We start from the raw sequence: 18,651 nt of genomic DNA, 5'->3' as shown, positions 1-18,651 counted from the left end.
GAAGGTTTGTTTTTCTCTCGTTTCCCTCAGTCTTTATCTTTTCTCCCAATCCCTTTTTGTCGCGTCTATTTTCCTATTCCACCTAGTTTGTGATATTTTGCCAATCTTTATCTCCTACATAGCTTATCCAATTTGTCATTGTACAGTTCCCCATAACTGCTTCTTAGCTGCTGCTTTTTCTTCATTTGTCACATTTTATTTTCCAGGTATTGTGTTTTGATACAGTTTTGGAAAGTTTTACGAATATACTTATTAAACTTATGCAATATTTTCATATAAAATGTACTAGTTTCTTTGTCTCATATTTTTCCCTCTATAAAAATCTATTGATAGCTGTTCCTTCCTTGCCTATAATTCTTCTTCTCTTCCCTCAATTTGACCAGACTTGGAGGACTTAGATATGTGTGTCACTTTCTATAATTTAGGAACATTTCTCAATTTAAAAAGCATACAAGAAGTTAATAATAATGCAGTAACTCTAAAACATGCCCCTTCTGCTCCCTTGCCTGCTCCACGTATTTCTCGCCTACCTTTCTTTAATAGTGTGTCTATTTTGTACACCTTTGTCCCCTTTCACGCAGAGATTCTGATTCAGTTGGTTTACAGTGGAATTCTGGACTTTTATATTTATATTTTGAAAAGACTCCCTAGGGGAATCTGATAAGCAGTCATTATTAAGAATGATGCTTTAATATTGGAATCAAAACACAATAAGCTTTCTAACTATGATGAATAACCCAATCAATTTAATTATGATTTTTTCTATCCAAAGCTAAGACTAGATGTTAATTGCCAGAGAAATAGATAAGGATGCCTATGACAACAGAACATTAATATGATATCAAAGCTTGGAAAGTTCACTGGTAGTGAATAATTTAGTACTTAAAATATTTAGAAGCTATAGAATGAAAATTAATTTGTTTTTCACTAAGTGAATAAAGTTGATTGAGGTTTTACATTTAATTTTGTAAGTCAAATTTTATCTCTGGGCTCAGAGGCTAACTGTAAAACAACATGTACAAGTTTTTACTTCCTGTTTCGATCCATCATTTTGTCGTCTGAAGCTTTATTACTGAAAATTCTCCTCATGTCAATCATACACTATAAATACTTCTCCTGATTACAAAATCTCACACAAATGCAGTACACTATTTAATGAGCTCTTCTTTCACAAAATTTAAAAAAAATCTGAAGGCCCTGACTTGGGACTCTATATAAATGAGATTTGGATCTGACGATTTTAAATTACTGCTTCATTCTTAGCTACTCAGTTCTATCGCTTATCTGGGAAATAGAAATAATAAAACCCTTGTTGATTCTACAATTGGATTGTAAAAGTCACTGTAGCCATCAGCCATGAAGTAGAAGGGTCAAGATCAAAAATACAAAGCAAGGGGGCTGAGAGAAAATTCTGAAGCAGCTTTAGTTTATAGCATTGTAACCTAGCCTCAAGAATTCTCTGATTCCTTAACAAAGATCCAGAAGGCATTTACTCTATCATGTTATTACTCAAAGTGTTGTTCCCAGACCAATGATATCAGTATCCCCTTGAAGCTTGTTAGAAGTAGAGAATTTGGGGCCCTCGACAGACCTACTGAATCAGAATCAGCAGTTTAACAAGATCTCTAGGAGATGTGCACATTAAAGTTTGAGACGCAGTGCTATAGTACACATCTGATAGGTGCTCCATGCTTTTTTTTTTTTTTTTTTTTTTTTTTTGGCGGTACGCGGGCCTCTCACTGCTGTGTCCTCTCCCGTTGCGGAGCACAGGCTCCGGACACGCAGGCTCAGCGGCCATGGCCCAGGGGCCCAGCCGCTCTGCGGCATGTGGGATCCTCCCGGACCGGGGTGCGAACACGTGTCCCCTGCATCAGCAGGCGGACTCCCAACCACTGCGCCACCAGGGAAGCCTGCTCCATGCATTTTAAAAAAGTATTTCTAACAGTCGTGAGTATTGGACACCATTGGAGATACAAATTAGAGTCATAATCTTTCTCCTCTAACAGCTTCCCTGACTTTGGTGTTTTCGGCAAAGGTTTCCCCATTTCAGGAGTCATTCATGATTGCATGATCCAGCTAGTTCTCCAGCCCTGTTGATTCTGCCTTAACAGTTGATGCTACCCCTTGCCTTTCTGTTTTGGTGCACTGTCTAAACTCTAGGTTTAGCCCCAATACCTACCTCACAGACTCCTGTCCTAGCTGTTTTACCTGTGTCCCTGCCTTAACATTAGCCTAAACTTTGCCTCAGAATTACCTAGGAACACAGCTCTAGCTCTGACACTCCTGTACTTATGTCATCTTTTGTTTCTCTCCAACGAATTGCGAAGTCTTTAATGAAAAGCAAACTCCTCTCTGCCCAAGCCCAATATTAATCCAAGGCTACACCTCTCCCTAAACTTCCACTCTCATACGTGACAGAGAGCCCAAATGTAGGTCAGATCACAAAAATTGCACACCATAGGCCTTGTCTTCTGCCATCCCCTTCCCCCCTGCCCCGACCCTGCATGTCCCTAAGGCCTACCTATTCTTTCAATTCCAAATTATCCCCCAAATTATCTCCTTTTCATCCTTCCACTAAGATCCTCCCCCTTCTGATCTATCATTTATTGAGCACCTTGCTTTCTCTATTCTGCTGTATATAGTGTAACAAATTATCCTTCACAAATACATCTAATCTTGTCAGCTAGATTATACACTGCCTAAAACCTAGAAAATTGTACTTATTTCTTTGAATCTCTAGGAGGTCCAGTGATCAGTATTAATATTAATAATACCTTGGCAATGATGAGAACTCCTTCCTTCCTCCCCTCCTCTCCTCCTCCGCTTCCTTTATTCATAGATTCATGCATTCACTCAGTGGATACTTACTGAAACCCCTCATGAGCCAGATTTTATAGTAAGCATTAGGAACAAGACTGTATATAGGACACAATCTCTGACCTCAAGGATTTTATGGTATAATCGGAATATAGACACAGTTTGTTATGAATGGGGCTACCTGTTACTGTCTGTTACTACCAATGACTGTCACATGCAACAGTGATCTGAACAGGTGTTAAAGAGTGTGATGCAAGTAAAGTCAACTAGCTGCAAGGAAGTATCACGTGTTTACTAGAGCACATCTCATGCACAAGAGAGTATGGTCGGGAAAGCTTACGAATAGCTCAGTGACTGTGCATAGTTTTATGTTCATTGTGAGGTACTGTGCTCCTGGAATAATGGCCTGTTGTCATTTTTGCGGATTTAGTGAGTCTTTTAACTGCTGAAGATATACTACCAAAAATTCTAGTATTCAAAATAATAATACATGAAAGTAGTAAAAAAACAAACAAACAAAGACCCAATACATTTATGTGTAATGAGAATCTAGGAGATTTGACCCAGACTTAGAAAACAGGCATTCATTTATTTATTTGGCAAGCATGTAATGGAGTTTGTATGTACTTGGCTCTTGGGACAGAGGGATATAAGAATATTATGTAATTAGAATCACGTGTACTGGAAAGTGATCTGCATAATGACTATCCCATCCATACATAATGGTCTGTGAGTCCTTTAGATTGAAATATGGCAAATATCTCAAGTTCTTATATTACTTCATTTTCTAATCTTCAGGTTTAGTAATGGATTGTAATTGCCTTACAAATTCTAGATTACCTTTTTTAAATTTTTAAATTTTTTATTTTTTTTTTCTTGCAGTACGCGGGCCTTTCACTGTTGTGGCCTCTCCCGTTGCGGAGCACAGGCTCCGGACGCGCAGGCTCAACGGCCATGGCTCACGGGCCCAGCCGCTCCGCGGCATCTGGGATCTACCCGGACCGGGGCATGAACCCACGTCCCCTGCATCTGCAGGCGGACTCTCAACCACTGCGCCACTAGGGAAGCTCTAGATTTTTTTTTTTAAAAAAAAAAGCTAGAGTGCCGTTCTTATTTAACGGCAAAGGGCATTTTTAATACATATTTGGTTGTAACAGTCTTTTTTAAAAGAACTATTTTTCTGACACTCTACTCTTAAAATTTCACTTAGGATAAAAACCAAAAGATATTTAAGCTTGACACCGTCAATGACTCATAAAAATGTTCTGGTGGCTATAGATGATTTTTAAATTTCTCTGTACCTTAGGGATTTCTTGATAGGCTGCCCCTGAGAGCAATTAATTCAGTCTTATGTGGTTTTACAATGCAAAATTCATTGATGGAAACAATTTGAAATAAATAATAAATTTATTTATTTATTATAAATAAATTTCCTTCTCGTATAGTAATGAATTTTTGTTTAAGTATCTCGAGGCTTTTTAAAAAAATACTCTGGCTACACTATGTTTCTTCTTTTTCACCTCTCATATTGACAGTCTCGAAGAAATCTAAATACTTTCTTCATGTTTAAATTTTACAACACTTCATACAATATTAAACATGGAATATCCTTGTGGGGACAAGAAATCGAATTTGCTCTTGAGAAGGTTTCCAACTAATTGATTTGTAGGACATTATAACATCCTCTAGCTGACAAGCTTTACAAATATAAAAACGAGCTGAAATGAGAGGGTGCTTTTTTACTGACACATAAAAGGTGTCTTTCTCTCTTGTATCCTTTGGATATGGGCATGTCAGTTTCATAGAGAAACTTTCACATGGAGCTTTTTTATTTCTTTCTCTCCCAATAGAACTGCATGTGGTCGCACACTGTTTAATCTTTTCTCAAATAAAAGAACATGGGGCTTCATTTTTGTTTTGCCTTTTTGGTATCTCACAGGAACTCCAGGATGGCATCGGGCAGCGGCAAACTGTTGTCAGAGTATTGAATGCAAATGGGGAAGAAATAATTCAGCAGTCCTCAAAAACAGATGCCAGTATTCTACAAGAAAAATTGGGAAGCCTGAATCTGCGGTGGCAGGAGGTCTGCAAACAGCTGGCCGAAAGAAAAAAGAGGTAGGGCGACAGATAAAATAGGAATTCTGAAGTTTTAGCGGAGCTGTTTAAGCTGCACTTAAAAGAAAAAAAAAAAAAGATTTTGTGAAAGATTATAACCAGGGTGAAAGGCACTAACGTTAAGGAGCCCATCAACAGTTAATATCAATAGTGAACTTGTTCTTTCTTTTTCTAGAATAATAAAATACGTAGCTGTTGCTAGTTAAATAGGCAGTGCTTTTTGACTTTTAAATTTTGAAGTTTGTTTTAAAAATCACACATGATTGTTTAAATATGAATGTCTTCAGTCTATTCCAGCTTAAACAAGCTGAGTCTCAATTATTTTTTAAAGAAGATGAGAAAGGGAAGTTATAAATGACCATTTTGTAGGAAAGACTGCTCTTTGGCTAGATTTTTTTAACAGCTACAAATGTGACTTATGCTGAAAAACATGATAGTCATATTTACCTTTTAGTTCCACTACATTTCTTAGTACATTCTGGAAGGGGGGACTTGGGCTGAAAACGTTCAAATCTAGAGAGGAAAACGAAACCTGAGAAAGATTAGTGTTGAATTCAATCATCATTTAACTTTCCCTTGGAATGTATCGAAAGCACAGAAAGCCAAGTGTGTGCTGCTGCAGTTGGAAAACATAGATATTTTTATAAACAGGATTTTGTATTTTGCTTCCAGTTGTTGCGAATGTTTCCTATTTCATAAGGGAGGACTTGGTCGTTATTTACCAAATGAGACTATTGTCATGAACAATGAAAACTCAGTTCTACTGCCAAGCTCTTGCTTCCTACCTACCATCTACATAATAGGTGGATTTTAATATTCAGAAAGCTAGAACAACTCGCTGATGAGCGTCTTTGGTGAGGATGTGTTAGAAAGATTTTGGAATTACGTTCATTGTCATTGCCCACCTCCTCTGGCCGCCTTTGCTCATGTTGCCATTATTCAGAAAGTAGGTACAATTCATATTGCTGTACAAAGTGAATGCATTAGTTGATCTACACACATGTGCACACACACATACACAAATCTTGCTAAAGTTAAAAAATAATAGCATCATCTAAAAACATTTTTATTTTAAATCTTGGTTTAGAAAATATTTTATGTATATAAAAAAAACAAAATATATATTGTTTTATATATTATATATATAATCATAAAATAAAGATCCAAACTTTGTAGTTAAATCGCTTCCTTGGGAAAGTCATACACTTTTTTTTTTCCCAAAATTGAAAACCTTCTATTAAATACACAACTATCCCATTATTTAAATAACTGATATATTTACACTATGGGCAGGTTTAAACCTGTATAACATCATTTCTGCCCCAGACCCAATCTAGTCCAAAATAAGATGTTAAGAAATGGGGAGATTAAGGAAAATTGAATAGCATATATAAGAATATGTTGAATTCATAAAGTGAATTAAATTGATTGGAGGATTATTTTTTCGTTATTGTATACAAGGTATTGTTTCTCATTTTGAAATACCTTACTCATATAATGTTTGAGTAAAGCTTGTTAATATTTTCTGTAACTTCTTACCTGGATTTTTAAATTCTTGTTATTGGTTATTGACTTCTAAATGCAAATTATAACTTATAAATGAAGATAGGGCAATATACGTGTTTCACCAAATAAGCTGTAAAATTTTAGATCTTTCTAAGCTTATAAGAAATTGGTGTATGCTGACTCTTGTGAAATACTACACAAACTGTAGGTTAATTACAGCTAGGGATTTGGCTGTAATTGGTTAGAAAAAATTTCTCACATTTAAACATTCTGACCTACATTAACTATTGCACTTTTGTTCCTTAAAAAGTCAAGATCAGCTTCCTTGAGTTTTTTTTTAACTCAGCTTTTAAAGTTGTCTACTTCATGATACATTTAAAAAATAAATGTTAGCATATTTAAGTTTCTACTGAGATCAGTTTTGTGGCATACTCAGGATTTTTGTATCATTTAAATTTTATGAAATGTAAAGTAATAAAATATAAGTGCCATTTCTATACAAACACACTCACAGCTATTTCCAAGCACCCAGTAGCACATAAAGTAAAAACAAGTAAAATAATATTTTATAAAGAATATGTTAACCTAACAATTGTGGGAGGGCTGTACATGAGACTATTATTAATCACTGTCATGCTTTCAGTGCACCCCAAGCAGAAGTTAGAAGGAGATAGAAGTTATTTATTGCACAGGTGAAAAATCAGATGACTGTTCAAGGTGACAACAGTATTCTTAGTTTGCAGTGGGATTTAAATGCGTCTGTTGGAAATCAATAATATTTCTTAGTCCATGTACACAAATGAAAAAAAGTGTATAAGCAGTTAAAGTCTACAAAAATTATTTGTAGCTTTATAGCTACATAATTTTAAACATTTCTCTTTGAAAATGTAAGCTATCCGAAATATGAGAAGAAAATTCTCAGAAAATTTCAAATAGCAGTGGACATCCATTAAGGTTAGTCTGTGTTGGAAGTAAATGAAGTATAAAATAGTCAATTAGCTGTGCAATTTAATATAGAAAATTTACTGTTGCCTCAATTACGAAGCAGAGGAACTGGATAACATCTGTAGGTTTAAGCATCATAGTAATGAGTTTAATGATGGCTTAGCCACCACAAAGGTCTTTGCAAATGAAGAAGATGCAAATGAAAACCTATTGACCATAAAGGGAAGTCATAGGTTAAAACAAAGCAAGCCTGTATATGAAGACTCTTAAGCCTCGGTCCACTGATAGAATTCAAGGGGCGCCATGAGCTTGAATGGGGGGAAATACCTCTTTGTTTTCACTAACCTCTTAACTGAAGTTGAGCATCCCCTTGCATTTTGAATATAGGCAACAAACCAGAGCAATGCTAGCAGTATCTGTGAAATCACAGATGTTCTCCTATCTCATTAGAGTTGTTACATATATCTCAAAATATGGTTCATGCTTATCACTGCTTCAAAACTACAGTAGTTATCAGATCTACACAGTATCTTATTAATGTGTTAATAATAAACAAGCAAGCATTACTTTATCACAAATTTGTGTTTCTAATAGTTTTGAAACTATTTCAATACAATTGGCTTCCTTTGGAGTCCTGTGTATTTTATATTCTGGATTTAAAAACATTATTCTGAGAAGTCTCAGGCTTCACCAGATTGCTGAAGGGGTCCATAACATTAAAACAACAACAACAACACTATTTCTAGTCAGCGTTCGTTTAATCTGCCCAGACCTCATTCTCATATATTGGGTTGGTCGGAAAGGTCGTTTGGAAAAACCCGAACGAACTTTTTGGCCAACCCAGTACCATGGTTTTACTCCTTTTTGATGGTGTAGTCACCATCCCCAAACATTCATTTATTTTATCCTGGAGTTTTCCAGGAGAGGTACCAGTCAAGGGAATGTAGGTGGGCAGGTTTTCAAGCAATGGGTTGCTGACAACATAAGAAACTGTATTTTACTTAGAATAATGTCAGTTTATGAAAGATTGAATGAAAGAGGGAGGCAGCATAATGGGAGGTGCAATCCCTAAATTGAGGAATCTCTGAATCATTGCCCATAGCAGTAAAAAATGACCTTAAGAGATTCTCTCTCTTTTCTTTTGACGAATGTATTACTTCCTCCGTTTCACAGATAAGACAAAAATGGTACTAACATATATTGAGGAATAACAACTTTAATTTAAATTTTACTGGATTGAAAATATTGCTTGAATTTTTTCTTTTCCAACATTTTTTAGTGAAAAATTTCAAGCATATAGAAAAGTTGAAAAAAAGTAGCATAATGAATAACCATATACCCTCCTCTCCTCCTCCTACATTTCTAGATTCAGCAATTAACATTTCACCATATACGCTTTTTCTTTCTCTTTCTCTCTACCTCCCCAGTATCTGCCTTTATGTAATATAGGAAATAACATACGCACACAAATTTTTGTTGTTTTAACAATTGCATGTAAATTATAAACTCTCTTATACTTAACCACTAAATACTTCAGCATGCATCTCCTTAGAATAATGACATGCCATATATAACTGTGAGTGTTTATCATACTCAAGAAAATTGAAAATAACACCATATTTTTAATGTCCTGTCCATGCATTTTTTCACATTAGGGTTTTCTCCAGATATATGCCCAGGAGTGGGATTGCTAGATTATATGGTAACTCTTTTTAGTTTTTTTAAGGAACCTCCATACTGTTCTCCATAGTGACTGCACCAATTTACAGTGCCACCAACAGTGTAGGAGGGTTCCTTTTTCTCCACACCTTCTTCAGCATTTATTATTTGTAGAGTTTTTGATGATGGCCATTCTCATTGGTGTGAGGTGATACTTTGTTGTAGTTTTGATTTGCATTTCTCTAATAATTAGCAATGTTGAGCACCTTTTCATGTGCCTCTTGGCCATCTGTATGTCTTCTTTGGAGAAAAGTCTGTTTAGGTCTTCTGCCCATTTTTGGATTGGGTCGTTTGTTTGTTGGTTTGTTCGTTTTTGCGGTACGCGGGCCTCTCACTGTTGTGGCCTCTCCCCTTGCGGAGCACAGGCTCCGGACGCGCAGGCTCAGCAGCCATGGCTTGCGGGCCCAGCCGCTCCGCGGCATGTGGGATCTTCCCAGACCAGGGCACGAACCCGTGTCCCCTGCATCGGCAGGCGGACTCTCAACCGCTGCGCCACCAGGGAAGCCCAGGGTGTTTGCTTTTTTTATATTAAGTCATATGAGTTGTTTGTATATTTTGGAGATTAATCCCTTGTCAGTAGCATCATTTGCAAATATTTTCTCCAAGTCCATAGGTTGTCTTTTCATCTCATTTATGGTTTCCTTTGCTGTGCAAAAGCTTTTAATTAGGTCCTATTAGTTTATTTTTGTTTCTCTAGGAGACAGATCCAAAAACATATCACTGCAATTTATGTCAAAGAGTGTTCTGCCTATGTTTTCCTCCAGGAGTTTTATAGTGTCCAGTCGTACATTTAGGTCTTTAATCCATTTTGAGTTTATTTTTGCATATGATGTTAGAGAATATTCTACTTTCATTCTTTTACATGTAGCTGTCCAGTTTTCCGTGCACCACTTATTGAAGCAACTGTCTTTTCTCCATTGTTTATTCTTGCCTCCTTTGTCATAGATTAATTGACCGTAAGTGTGTGGATTAATTTCTGGGCTTTATATCCTTTTCCTTTGGTCTATATGTCTGTTTTTGTGCCAGCACCATATCATTTTGATGACTGTAGCTTTGTAGTATAGCCTGAAGTCAGGGAGCCTGATTCTTCCAGCTCCATTCTGCTTTCTCAAGATTGTTTTGGCTATTCATGGTTGTTTGTGTTTCCACACAAATTTAAGGTTTTTTTCTTCCAGTTCTGTGAAAACTGCCATTAGTAATTCGATAGGGATTGCACTGAATATGTAGATTGCCTTGGGTAGTATGGTCATTTTAACAATACTGATTCTTCCTATCCCAGAACACAGTATATCTTCCCTTCTGTTTGTGTGGTCTTCAATTTCTTTCATCAATGTCTTATAGTTTTCGGAGTACAGGTCATTTGCCTCCTTAAATAAGTTTATTCCCAGGTATTTCATTCTTTTTGATGCAATGATAAATGAGATTGTTTCCTTAATTTCTCTTTCTGATATTTCATTGTTAGTATATAGAAATGAAATAGATTTATGTTTATCAATTTTGTATCCAGCAAATTGACTGAATTTATTGATGAGCTCTAATAGTTTCTGGTAGCATCTTTAGGATTTTCTATGTGTGGTATCATGTCATCTGCAAACAATGACAGTTTTACTTCTTTTCCAATTTCGATTCCATTTACCTTCTATTTTCTGTATTTCTTTTAAACTGGAAGTTGGGTCTAGATGAACCTTGAAAAGATACAAGTCAAATGTTTTTGGCAAGAATACTTCATATAGGATGCTATGTAATTTTTATCACATCAGGAGATACATAATATGAGGTATTCTCAGTCTAAATGCTGCTAAGTTTGATCACTTGCTTAAGGTGGCAACCATTAGATATTGAGTTGTAAAGTAATATATTTTTATTTGAAATTAGTAAGTCATCTGATGGCTTTAATACCCATTGATGATCCTTCCCTGGCCCAATTGTTACACTGGGGACTCAAAATTATGATTTTCCTAGTTCTGACATGAATCCTACAAACTGATTTCTTCTATTAAAAAAAAGAAAACACTTCCTTTTTTTCTCTCTTTGATCTCAATATGGACTTACGGATTCTGATTTAGTCAGTATGTTGTAATGAATTAGTTATCATTCTTGCTGATCCTCACCTCTACCAAATTTAACCAGTGGGAACCCGTTCAAGCTTTCTGCTTAAATGTCCCAGGTTCACCTTGTATTTTCCCTGCCCCAGGTATGGAATCTACCATTCTCTAAGGACCTCTGATTTCCTTCACTGGAGAATGTTATATAGAAGCCAAGACCCGGGCAGTAACACCTTCTCAAAGGAATACTGGCACCTTTCTGGCAAGCAGTACTAGGGGAAAAAATGTTTTCATGTTACTTTTGCAAGGATGCAAACATCTCTATCAATCAGAATACATCAAAATCCAAAGTAAGGCTAAGCATATTAAAAAGTTCTTATTGTGTTAGACTTCATGTAAAAGCAGTAACTTCTTATTGATTTCAGTGCCTCTACTGCTGAATTTTTGAACCAAAGTTTACCTGTATATAATCTATGCTAGTTTACCAAGCAAATTAATGGTGTAAATAAGCTAATGGGAGGCATTCCTGAATGTACTTAAGGGAAGAAATTGTTTTTTAAAGACCTTAGCTCACTGTTTGCATGCAAATAGATGCTGTTAATTAGAAATGAGCCTTATCTAATTCATTAAAATAGGCCTAGTAGGACCTCCTCTTGAAAATCTCCGTTAGCAATTCATATTACTCTATGCACCCTTTGTAAGACAACTGTTTTCTCTTAAGTCTTCTTCAATTTTGGCTTCTCACTAATTCAGATGTCCCTAACAAAATAGTCTTCAGATAGCACTGTTTTCTACAAAATAAAAACCAAAATTTTACTATAATTCACAAGTCTCTTTGTAGTGTAGGCCATATTTTAAATGTAGCCAACATATGCGTGTAAACCAGTGCTAAAAGCCTTTTCACACATTCAGCATTGGCCCCCCAGGATCCCTCCAGCCCTGACTCTAGTCCACTTGCTTTATACCTGAACTTCCCTGGTGTCTTATCACCAGTTTTAACCCTGATTCTTAATCCAGCCCGGAGTTTGCCGACTGAGTGCCCATAAGCTGAATCTGGCTTGGAAAGCGTGTGGTCTTTTTACATAGGCACTGTTATGAAATAATTTGTCAACACTTAAAAATTGAGAGTCTTCATATTTTAAAAAAATAGGATTTTTGTCTCGTTTTGAAACCTTAGATCTGGCTACTAGGCACTCATTCCAACGTTCTCTCAAGGCATGATCAGTTGCAACAAAGTAACAGATGTTTCTTGCTGCTCAAAGTGTGGTCTCTGGACCAGAGCACAGACATCACCCAGGAGTTGCTAAGAAATGCAGAATCTAATAAGTCATAGTCAGCATTTTAACAAGATTCCCAGGGGATTCATGTGCATCTTAAAGTTCGAGCAGCACTGGTTTGGGCAAGCAAGCCTTCTCTTCAGTTTGCCACAGTTGTTCCACCTCAGTCGTTTATATTAATTGCTTTCCCATAGACATTTGACTTAATAATACATTATATAGACCCTTATATACTGATGATGATGGTGATGGTGGTGGTGGTGGTGGTGACAGCACTTAATATTGCCAGGAGCGGTTCCAAGTGCTTTACGTAGCTCATGTAATCCTCATAACAACTCTATTCTTATTTCCATGTCTACGGAAGGGCAATTGGAGCACAGACTGCTGAAGTTCTTTGCCCCAGATCACATAATTAGCAAGTGTTTGAACCAGGATATAAGCCCAAATAGTCCTAACTCTCGCATTGTTATTCTAGATCTGATCTTACATTACTTAGCTTGGACCTTTAGTATTCTCTAAGATATACTTCTGTCGACTAAAAAAATATATATACCACCTAAAAGTTGAGAGTTATGTTCTATTCGGCAGACATACTGAGGCCTTCAAGCCTGGGAGGCAGCATCTCAAGTAACCCTGAGAAAACTGCTCCAAGGAGGTGAGGCGAGAGGGGAGGTAGGATACTAGGAGTTTTGCAACAAAGGGCAGGTAGTCTGAAAGTCAAAAGATTATTGTTCATTAAAGAAAACCAGATATCTCAGGTTAAGGAATTTAGCACTTCTCTTCCTATGGGAAGATGCAAGAGGCTGGGCTCACTGAAATCATTCGTTTGATATGCACCCCAGCTGTCTCAGGCCAGTATCCTGTCTTTTCACATCCTGAGTTTCCTCAGGGCTCACCGTCAGGCGTGGCTGCAATCTTATGGCTGCTAGGTGGCAGGTATTCTTTGTTTCCTTCCTGAGTTCCCTCAGGACTCACTGGTGGAGGGCTGCAATCTCTGAGGACCGTGACATCCTTTGTTTACTGATATGGCAAGAAATATTTTATTTCTCACTTACAGTTTCTGCCCACCAGACTCTCACTTACCAAGCCCATTCCCTTACCTGGCCATACTCAGTAGCAAGTGAATAGTACATGAAATCTGTTCTGACCTATCTTTGCAAGCATGTTATCCGCCATTTTCACCATTTCAGCTGGTGTCTAAAGCATAAAATGACCTGAAGTGTTCTGTCATTCAGCTTTTGCAAAAGCCATTTACTTTTGTGTTAAATTGCCTTTCCTCTTAATTTTTGTTCAAAATCCTACCCATGTTCCAGAAGCCAACTGAAGTGCTATTTCCTCAATGAATGTTACCTGCTCTTCTCAAGCAGAAGTATTTTGCTCTCAAGTTCTTCTTGCTCCTTTTCATAACACTCACATAACATTTTACATATCTATTATATATCATATGTACATATATTTTATTTCCCCAGCAAGATTGAAAGCTTCATGAGGGCAAGGCAACATCTTACTCTCCTCTCTATAACCCACAATACTTAGCAGAAAATCTAGTACATGTGGATGACCAAAAATTATTTTCTCAATTTAAATAGTACAAATTTTTATCCAAATTTTTCAATTCAAATTTTCAATTTTTCAATTCAAATTAAACTAGGCATTTAAATCTTTACACTTGACATTGTTACATAGGTTAAAAATAGATCTACAGAGCCAGAACAATTTTTTTAATGTTTTTATAATATCACATTTCCATGGATACATTTTTAGTTCTGAAAATTGGACTTGATCAGCTTTAATATTAAAAATGGAAGAAGTTGGGTTAATAACTCATAGTTTAGGTGTTCTCCAGAGTTTAATACTCTTAAGAGAAAATGACTTCAATTCCCATAGTTATTTACACCAAAAAGAAGGTCTTTGATTCAAACACTTTGTACATTTGTTTGTGTCAGTCTTACTGGATCACAACTAGTAAATTCTAGTGATCTAAGTAGGAATTAGACTTGAAATTAGGTATTTTACCCTCCTCCAACCTGTAACCAGAAGATATTTTAGATGCAATCCATATCGCCAAAGATCTATTTTTAGATTGATCAGAGAGGATCATACCGATATTATCCACAGGTGTCTATGGAAAAGCTCATCTCTTCCCATCTGTTCTCTGATGACTCTTGAAAAGCTTTCAAGGGCATTCATAATTCTTCATCAAAAGACTATGATAAATTAGCTTCATAGCTAATCCTTTTAGGTCCTATTTTCTTCTTTGAAACTTGGTAAATTCTAGTGAAACTGACTAGCTGGATCCAAACATGCTGTCACATTGGCTGGTACAGACAATATCACTCTCTATAGATACACAAGTGAATGCATACTCTGTATGGTCTTGTATCAACTTTTATGGGGTTGGGGAGGTGGGAGTTGAAGTAGGGAGGATGATTTCTGGCATGGGCCTTGTAGGTTGGCAGGAGTCAAATGAAGAATGAATGGACAGACCAGAGAGGAAACGTGATAGGAGCAAAATCAATGAAACAAAGAGTGGATACGTTAAAGGACTACATGCAGTTCAGTACAGATATGCTCTCTTAAATCTCCATTTACTTTACTCATTTACCTATTCTAAGCTCTTCATTCTATTTATAAAACCAACAGCCCAATTCCTATTCCAAACTGAATGCTGGAGATTAGTAACTTATAGATGTTTTTAAAAGTTTTTCAAGTGGACTTCCTGAAACCACCTTGCCTCCCACCACTTGAGAGTATGATTTCTAAGAGGCAACCATGTGCTGTTCCCAACCCATTTATGCAAGTTATTCTTATTTTTAGAATTTTCTTATTCAATTAAAAATTACATAAACTAATAAAATTGGAATGCAGAGAGAAAGAAAATTGTGGTTTCTATTAAAACTAAGTTGAATGCTTTGGAAGACTGATTAGCAAATAATACTGTTCAATTAGATGTGGATGAAGCAACTATTTAAAATTGGGGGTAGAGGGTAGAAACCACAAAAATCTGGAAGGAGTTTGCATTTAGATTTTTTTCCAGTGTCTCTAAATCTTACTCTAAAGAAATCAAAACTAAAAGTCATGGATTATGCAGTCTAGGAGTGTTTTATACAAGAAAGGATATGCTGAATTTCACTCAGTTCCCCCATACCAAATGAGTAGTGAGTTAATGATCATTTTTATGTTCTAGGTGAAAATAAAATGTTTAAATATGCATAAACGACTTTATATAATCCGTCCAGCTTAACAATATTGTTCCAAAACCTGCCTATCCAGTCATCCCAATCAAGTTTAATAAGAGGATTTATCTTGTTTGTCTAAAGGACAAAGTGTGGTGTGGTACTAAATTGAGCAGTCAAGATGGACCAGGTCATAAAAGATTTTATATCTCAAAAAACTTCTTTCTGGGATGGCATAGAAGAACATGGGGAGGTTTTTCAATGGATGAGATTTGGAACCATATAGGCCCCTCTGATAGTTGAGCTCAGGGTGAAATGAAGAGGGTGAGACTGGCAGCTGGGTGACTCAAGTTAAGTAGTTTCGTAGTATTTCAGATTAAGGACAATGAGTGTCTGAGCGAAATAAATCTTATAAAGGTAAGACACATTCAAGATACTCAGTAGAAGAAAGTAAAATAACTTGGTAATTGATTAGATGAGAGGGTTGGGAGCTTGAAGGATTCTAGGAGAACCTCCTTCCCCAGATTTCTGTCTTGGAGAATTGTCCGAATATAGTGCTGTTAGTTATGAGAGGAAATACAAGGGGCCGTACGCAGATGGAAAGAAGGCAAATCAGACATAAAGACGTCAACTTGGGATATGATAGGTTTGAGGGCCCTGTGGAACAATTAAAACAAGGTAGTCAGAAAACATGCATTTGGATGTGCAAGGCTGAAGGCACTGAGCCTTTTTCTTCTCAGTGAAGCCATGGTAGCAATCCCCAGTCAACTAACTGCTTCTCAATGAGATCCCTTTCTCATTTCATTTACTCACTAGCTGGTAAACAAAAGAGAGTTCCCAGAGTACGTATTAACCAACAAACACTGCTGTGGAGAAAGGGTTCAGGTGTTAGGAAGCTACTGTGGCAGATGAATACTAGTGGTGACTAATTGACTGAAGTAATTAATACCTGTGATCTCTATGGGGTCACACACTACCACCCTTAACTCACAAATCAGAAGCGCTGGTAGACAAAATATGGGAGACAGACCAGGAGAACATATTCATCACAACATACAAAAAAATAAGCTCAAAGTTCTCATCCTGCTAATCGCAGATCAGAAATGGCCTCTGTGTATGTTTGGGACACCCTGGTGAAAGCGAGGTTGTCTACAGCATATTTAAAGCATGGATACATCATTCAATGAAATGCAGACGGTCAATACAGAGGTAGCTAGAGAGCCTATAACATGAGAAATAAGCACAAAGCAAAGCATGCCCCATAAGACTCCATACTTGGAGTCCTGTAAATGCACTCTCCCTTTAAGGTTTTTGGTGTCTAAAATCTGTCCATTGTTGTCTGTCTGACTCAACAGCAGCTCCACCTGGATCCCACTATTTTCTTAAAACAGGCCAAAAGGCATTTTGCATTCTTTGCATTTTCCTTGTTGCTGAGGAAACTTGAAATGACGACCTTCAAAGCCTGTCCTATGAGACATATTTCACATTATGAGCAATCATTTCCGAAGTGTTTTTATGTTAGAATTACAAGCCATCATACCACTAAAAAGAAACACAATATTCACAGGTCAGTAGACCATCTTTGTGCACAAAGGAAAACCTGGACTAGAGACAAAAATGTGTTGATCACTTCATTGATTACTTCCTGGGATTTAATATAATTGTAGGATGCCTTAGATATGTGTGCTAGTCTATTCTCATGTTCCCTTTAACAAGTCTGTTTTAGTAATTCTGAACTGGCGTAGTTTGGCCGTTAATATATATCTAAAGTTATCATAATTTGCTTTTTTCCATATAGATTAATTTAAATGAAAATATGTTTTTCTCTTTTTCTCCACTGATAAATATGTTTTTAAAAACCTTTTCTAAAATGGAAAACACCATACATGTGTGAGCTGCTAATCTAATAATTTTTCACTTAGTTATACATTCACCAGTATAATAATAGCTCCTCATTTTCAGAAGACCTTATCTCTTAATTCACAGGAACCTTGCCCAATTAATTATTCTCTCTCCCCTGTATGCACACAAGCATAAGTGTACCTTCATCCTTTCTCTACTGGCTTCCTACCCTTGACCAAGTAAGTATATTTAGCTCCCAGATTAAAAATAAATTACCAACACTCCTTTCTTAATGTGCTCCACTGTACTTGTCAGGGTTTTTAGCTGTGAATAACAGAATCCAGTTCTCTTTAATGTAAGCAGAAATTGACTTTATGAGAAGGCTAAAGACCTGCTCCTATTCCCATATAGAAGGCTAGAACATCGGCTCAGAAATGGGCAGAAACCAAGGGAGAGGCTCAGCTCTGGGAACAACAGTCCAAATCATACCCTGTGTCTGCATGCTGCCATGGACCACTCCACCACTACAGATGGGGTGACAAATGCCGCTGCTGATGGAAGGAATTCTAAGTGGTCCCTTGCAATTTTCTGTCATTAATTTCCAGATTCAAAAACTGAACTTCCTCCTTCAGATTCCACACTGATCTTAGGAAATCCCACCATGTATGCAGGGTGTTCAGATTCTAGGCAGCCAAAATTGTGAAAGGTCTCTTACTTCCCCGTCCTAGTAGTTATTCCCATTTGAATCCTTCTCTTCCTAGTCACTAATACTTCAAATCACATATTCTCTTTTATCTCATCTCTTTTTTTTTTTTTTTTTTTTTTGCTCTTGGTCCCCACCAATGCTCTGATACAATCTTTGCCAAGGCCATCAACGATCTCCTGTAGTTAAATCCAGTGGACATATCTCAGTCCCACTGAGGCCTCAAAATCAGTATATACAACACTTAAATATGTCCTATTCCTTCACAGAAGGTACTCTAAGTGGCACCACTATCTATTCACCTGTCAAGGCTAGAAACTTGGAAGTAACAGAGTTAATATTGACACTAAATTTTGTGTCAATCCAATGAATGGTCTTTGTCAAGAGTTTTACAAATGTTTCCCTGTGTAATCTTCACAGCAACTCAGTTTTAAAGACCTTTCATGTCCACCCTCTCTCCTGACTGTGAGATGGTAATCAGAGGATGGCAGTATTCCTTTGTCCGT

At 36.8% G+C, this 18,651-nt stretch overlaps 1 protein-coding gene across 3 annotated transcripts in view; it reads left to right on the top strand.

The window, feature by feature from the left end:
• Window positions 1–18,651, top strand: part of DMD (dystrophin) — a 2,234,319-nt gene that overhangs the window by 1,358,981 nt on the left and 856,687 nt on the right. For all 3 annotated transcript variants that reach the window (XM_027096086.1, XM_027096084.1, XM_027096085.1), the window contains exon 45: window positions 4,757–4,932. In XM_027096086.1, the coding sequence (XP_026951887.1) occupies window positions 4,757–4,932 (176 nt within the window). The remainder of the gene's footprint in view (window positions 1–4,756; window positions 4,933–18,651) is intronic.

Source organism: Aethalodelphis obliquidens, unplaced genomic scaffold, assembly GCF_003676395.1.
Source record: "Aethalodelphis obliquidens isolate GAN/ISIS:26980383/991018 unplaced genomic scaffold, ASM367639v1 scaffold98, whole genome shotgun sequence".
In the NCBI taxonomy this organism is placed as follows: Eukaryota; Metazoa; Chordata; class Mammalia; order Artiodactyla; family Delphinidae; genus Aethalodelphis; species Aethalodelphis obliquidens.
Note: the sequence above shows the minus strand (reverse complement) of the source record. Positions and strands in the feature narration are given on the sequence as shown.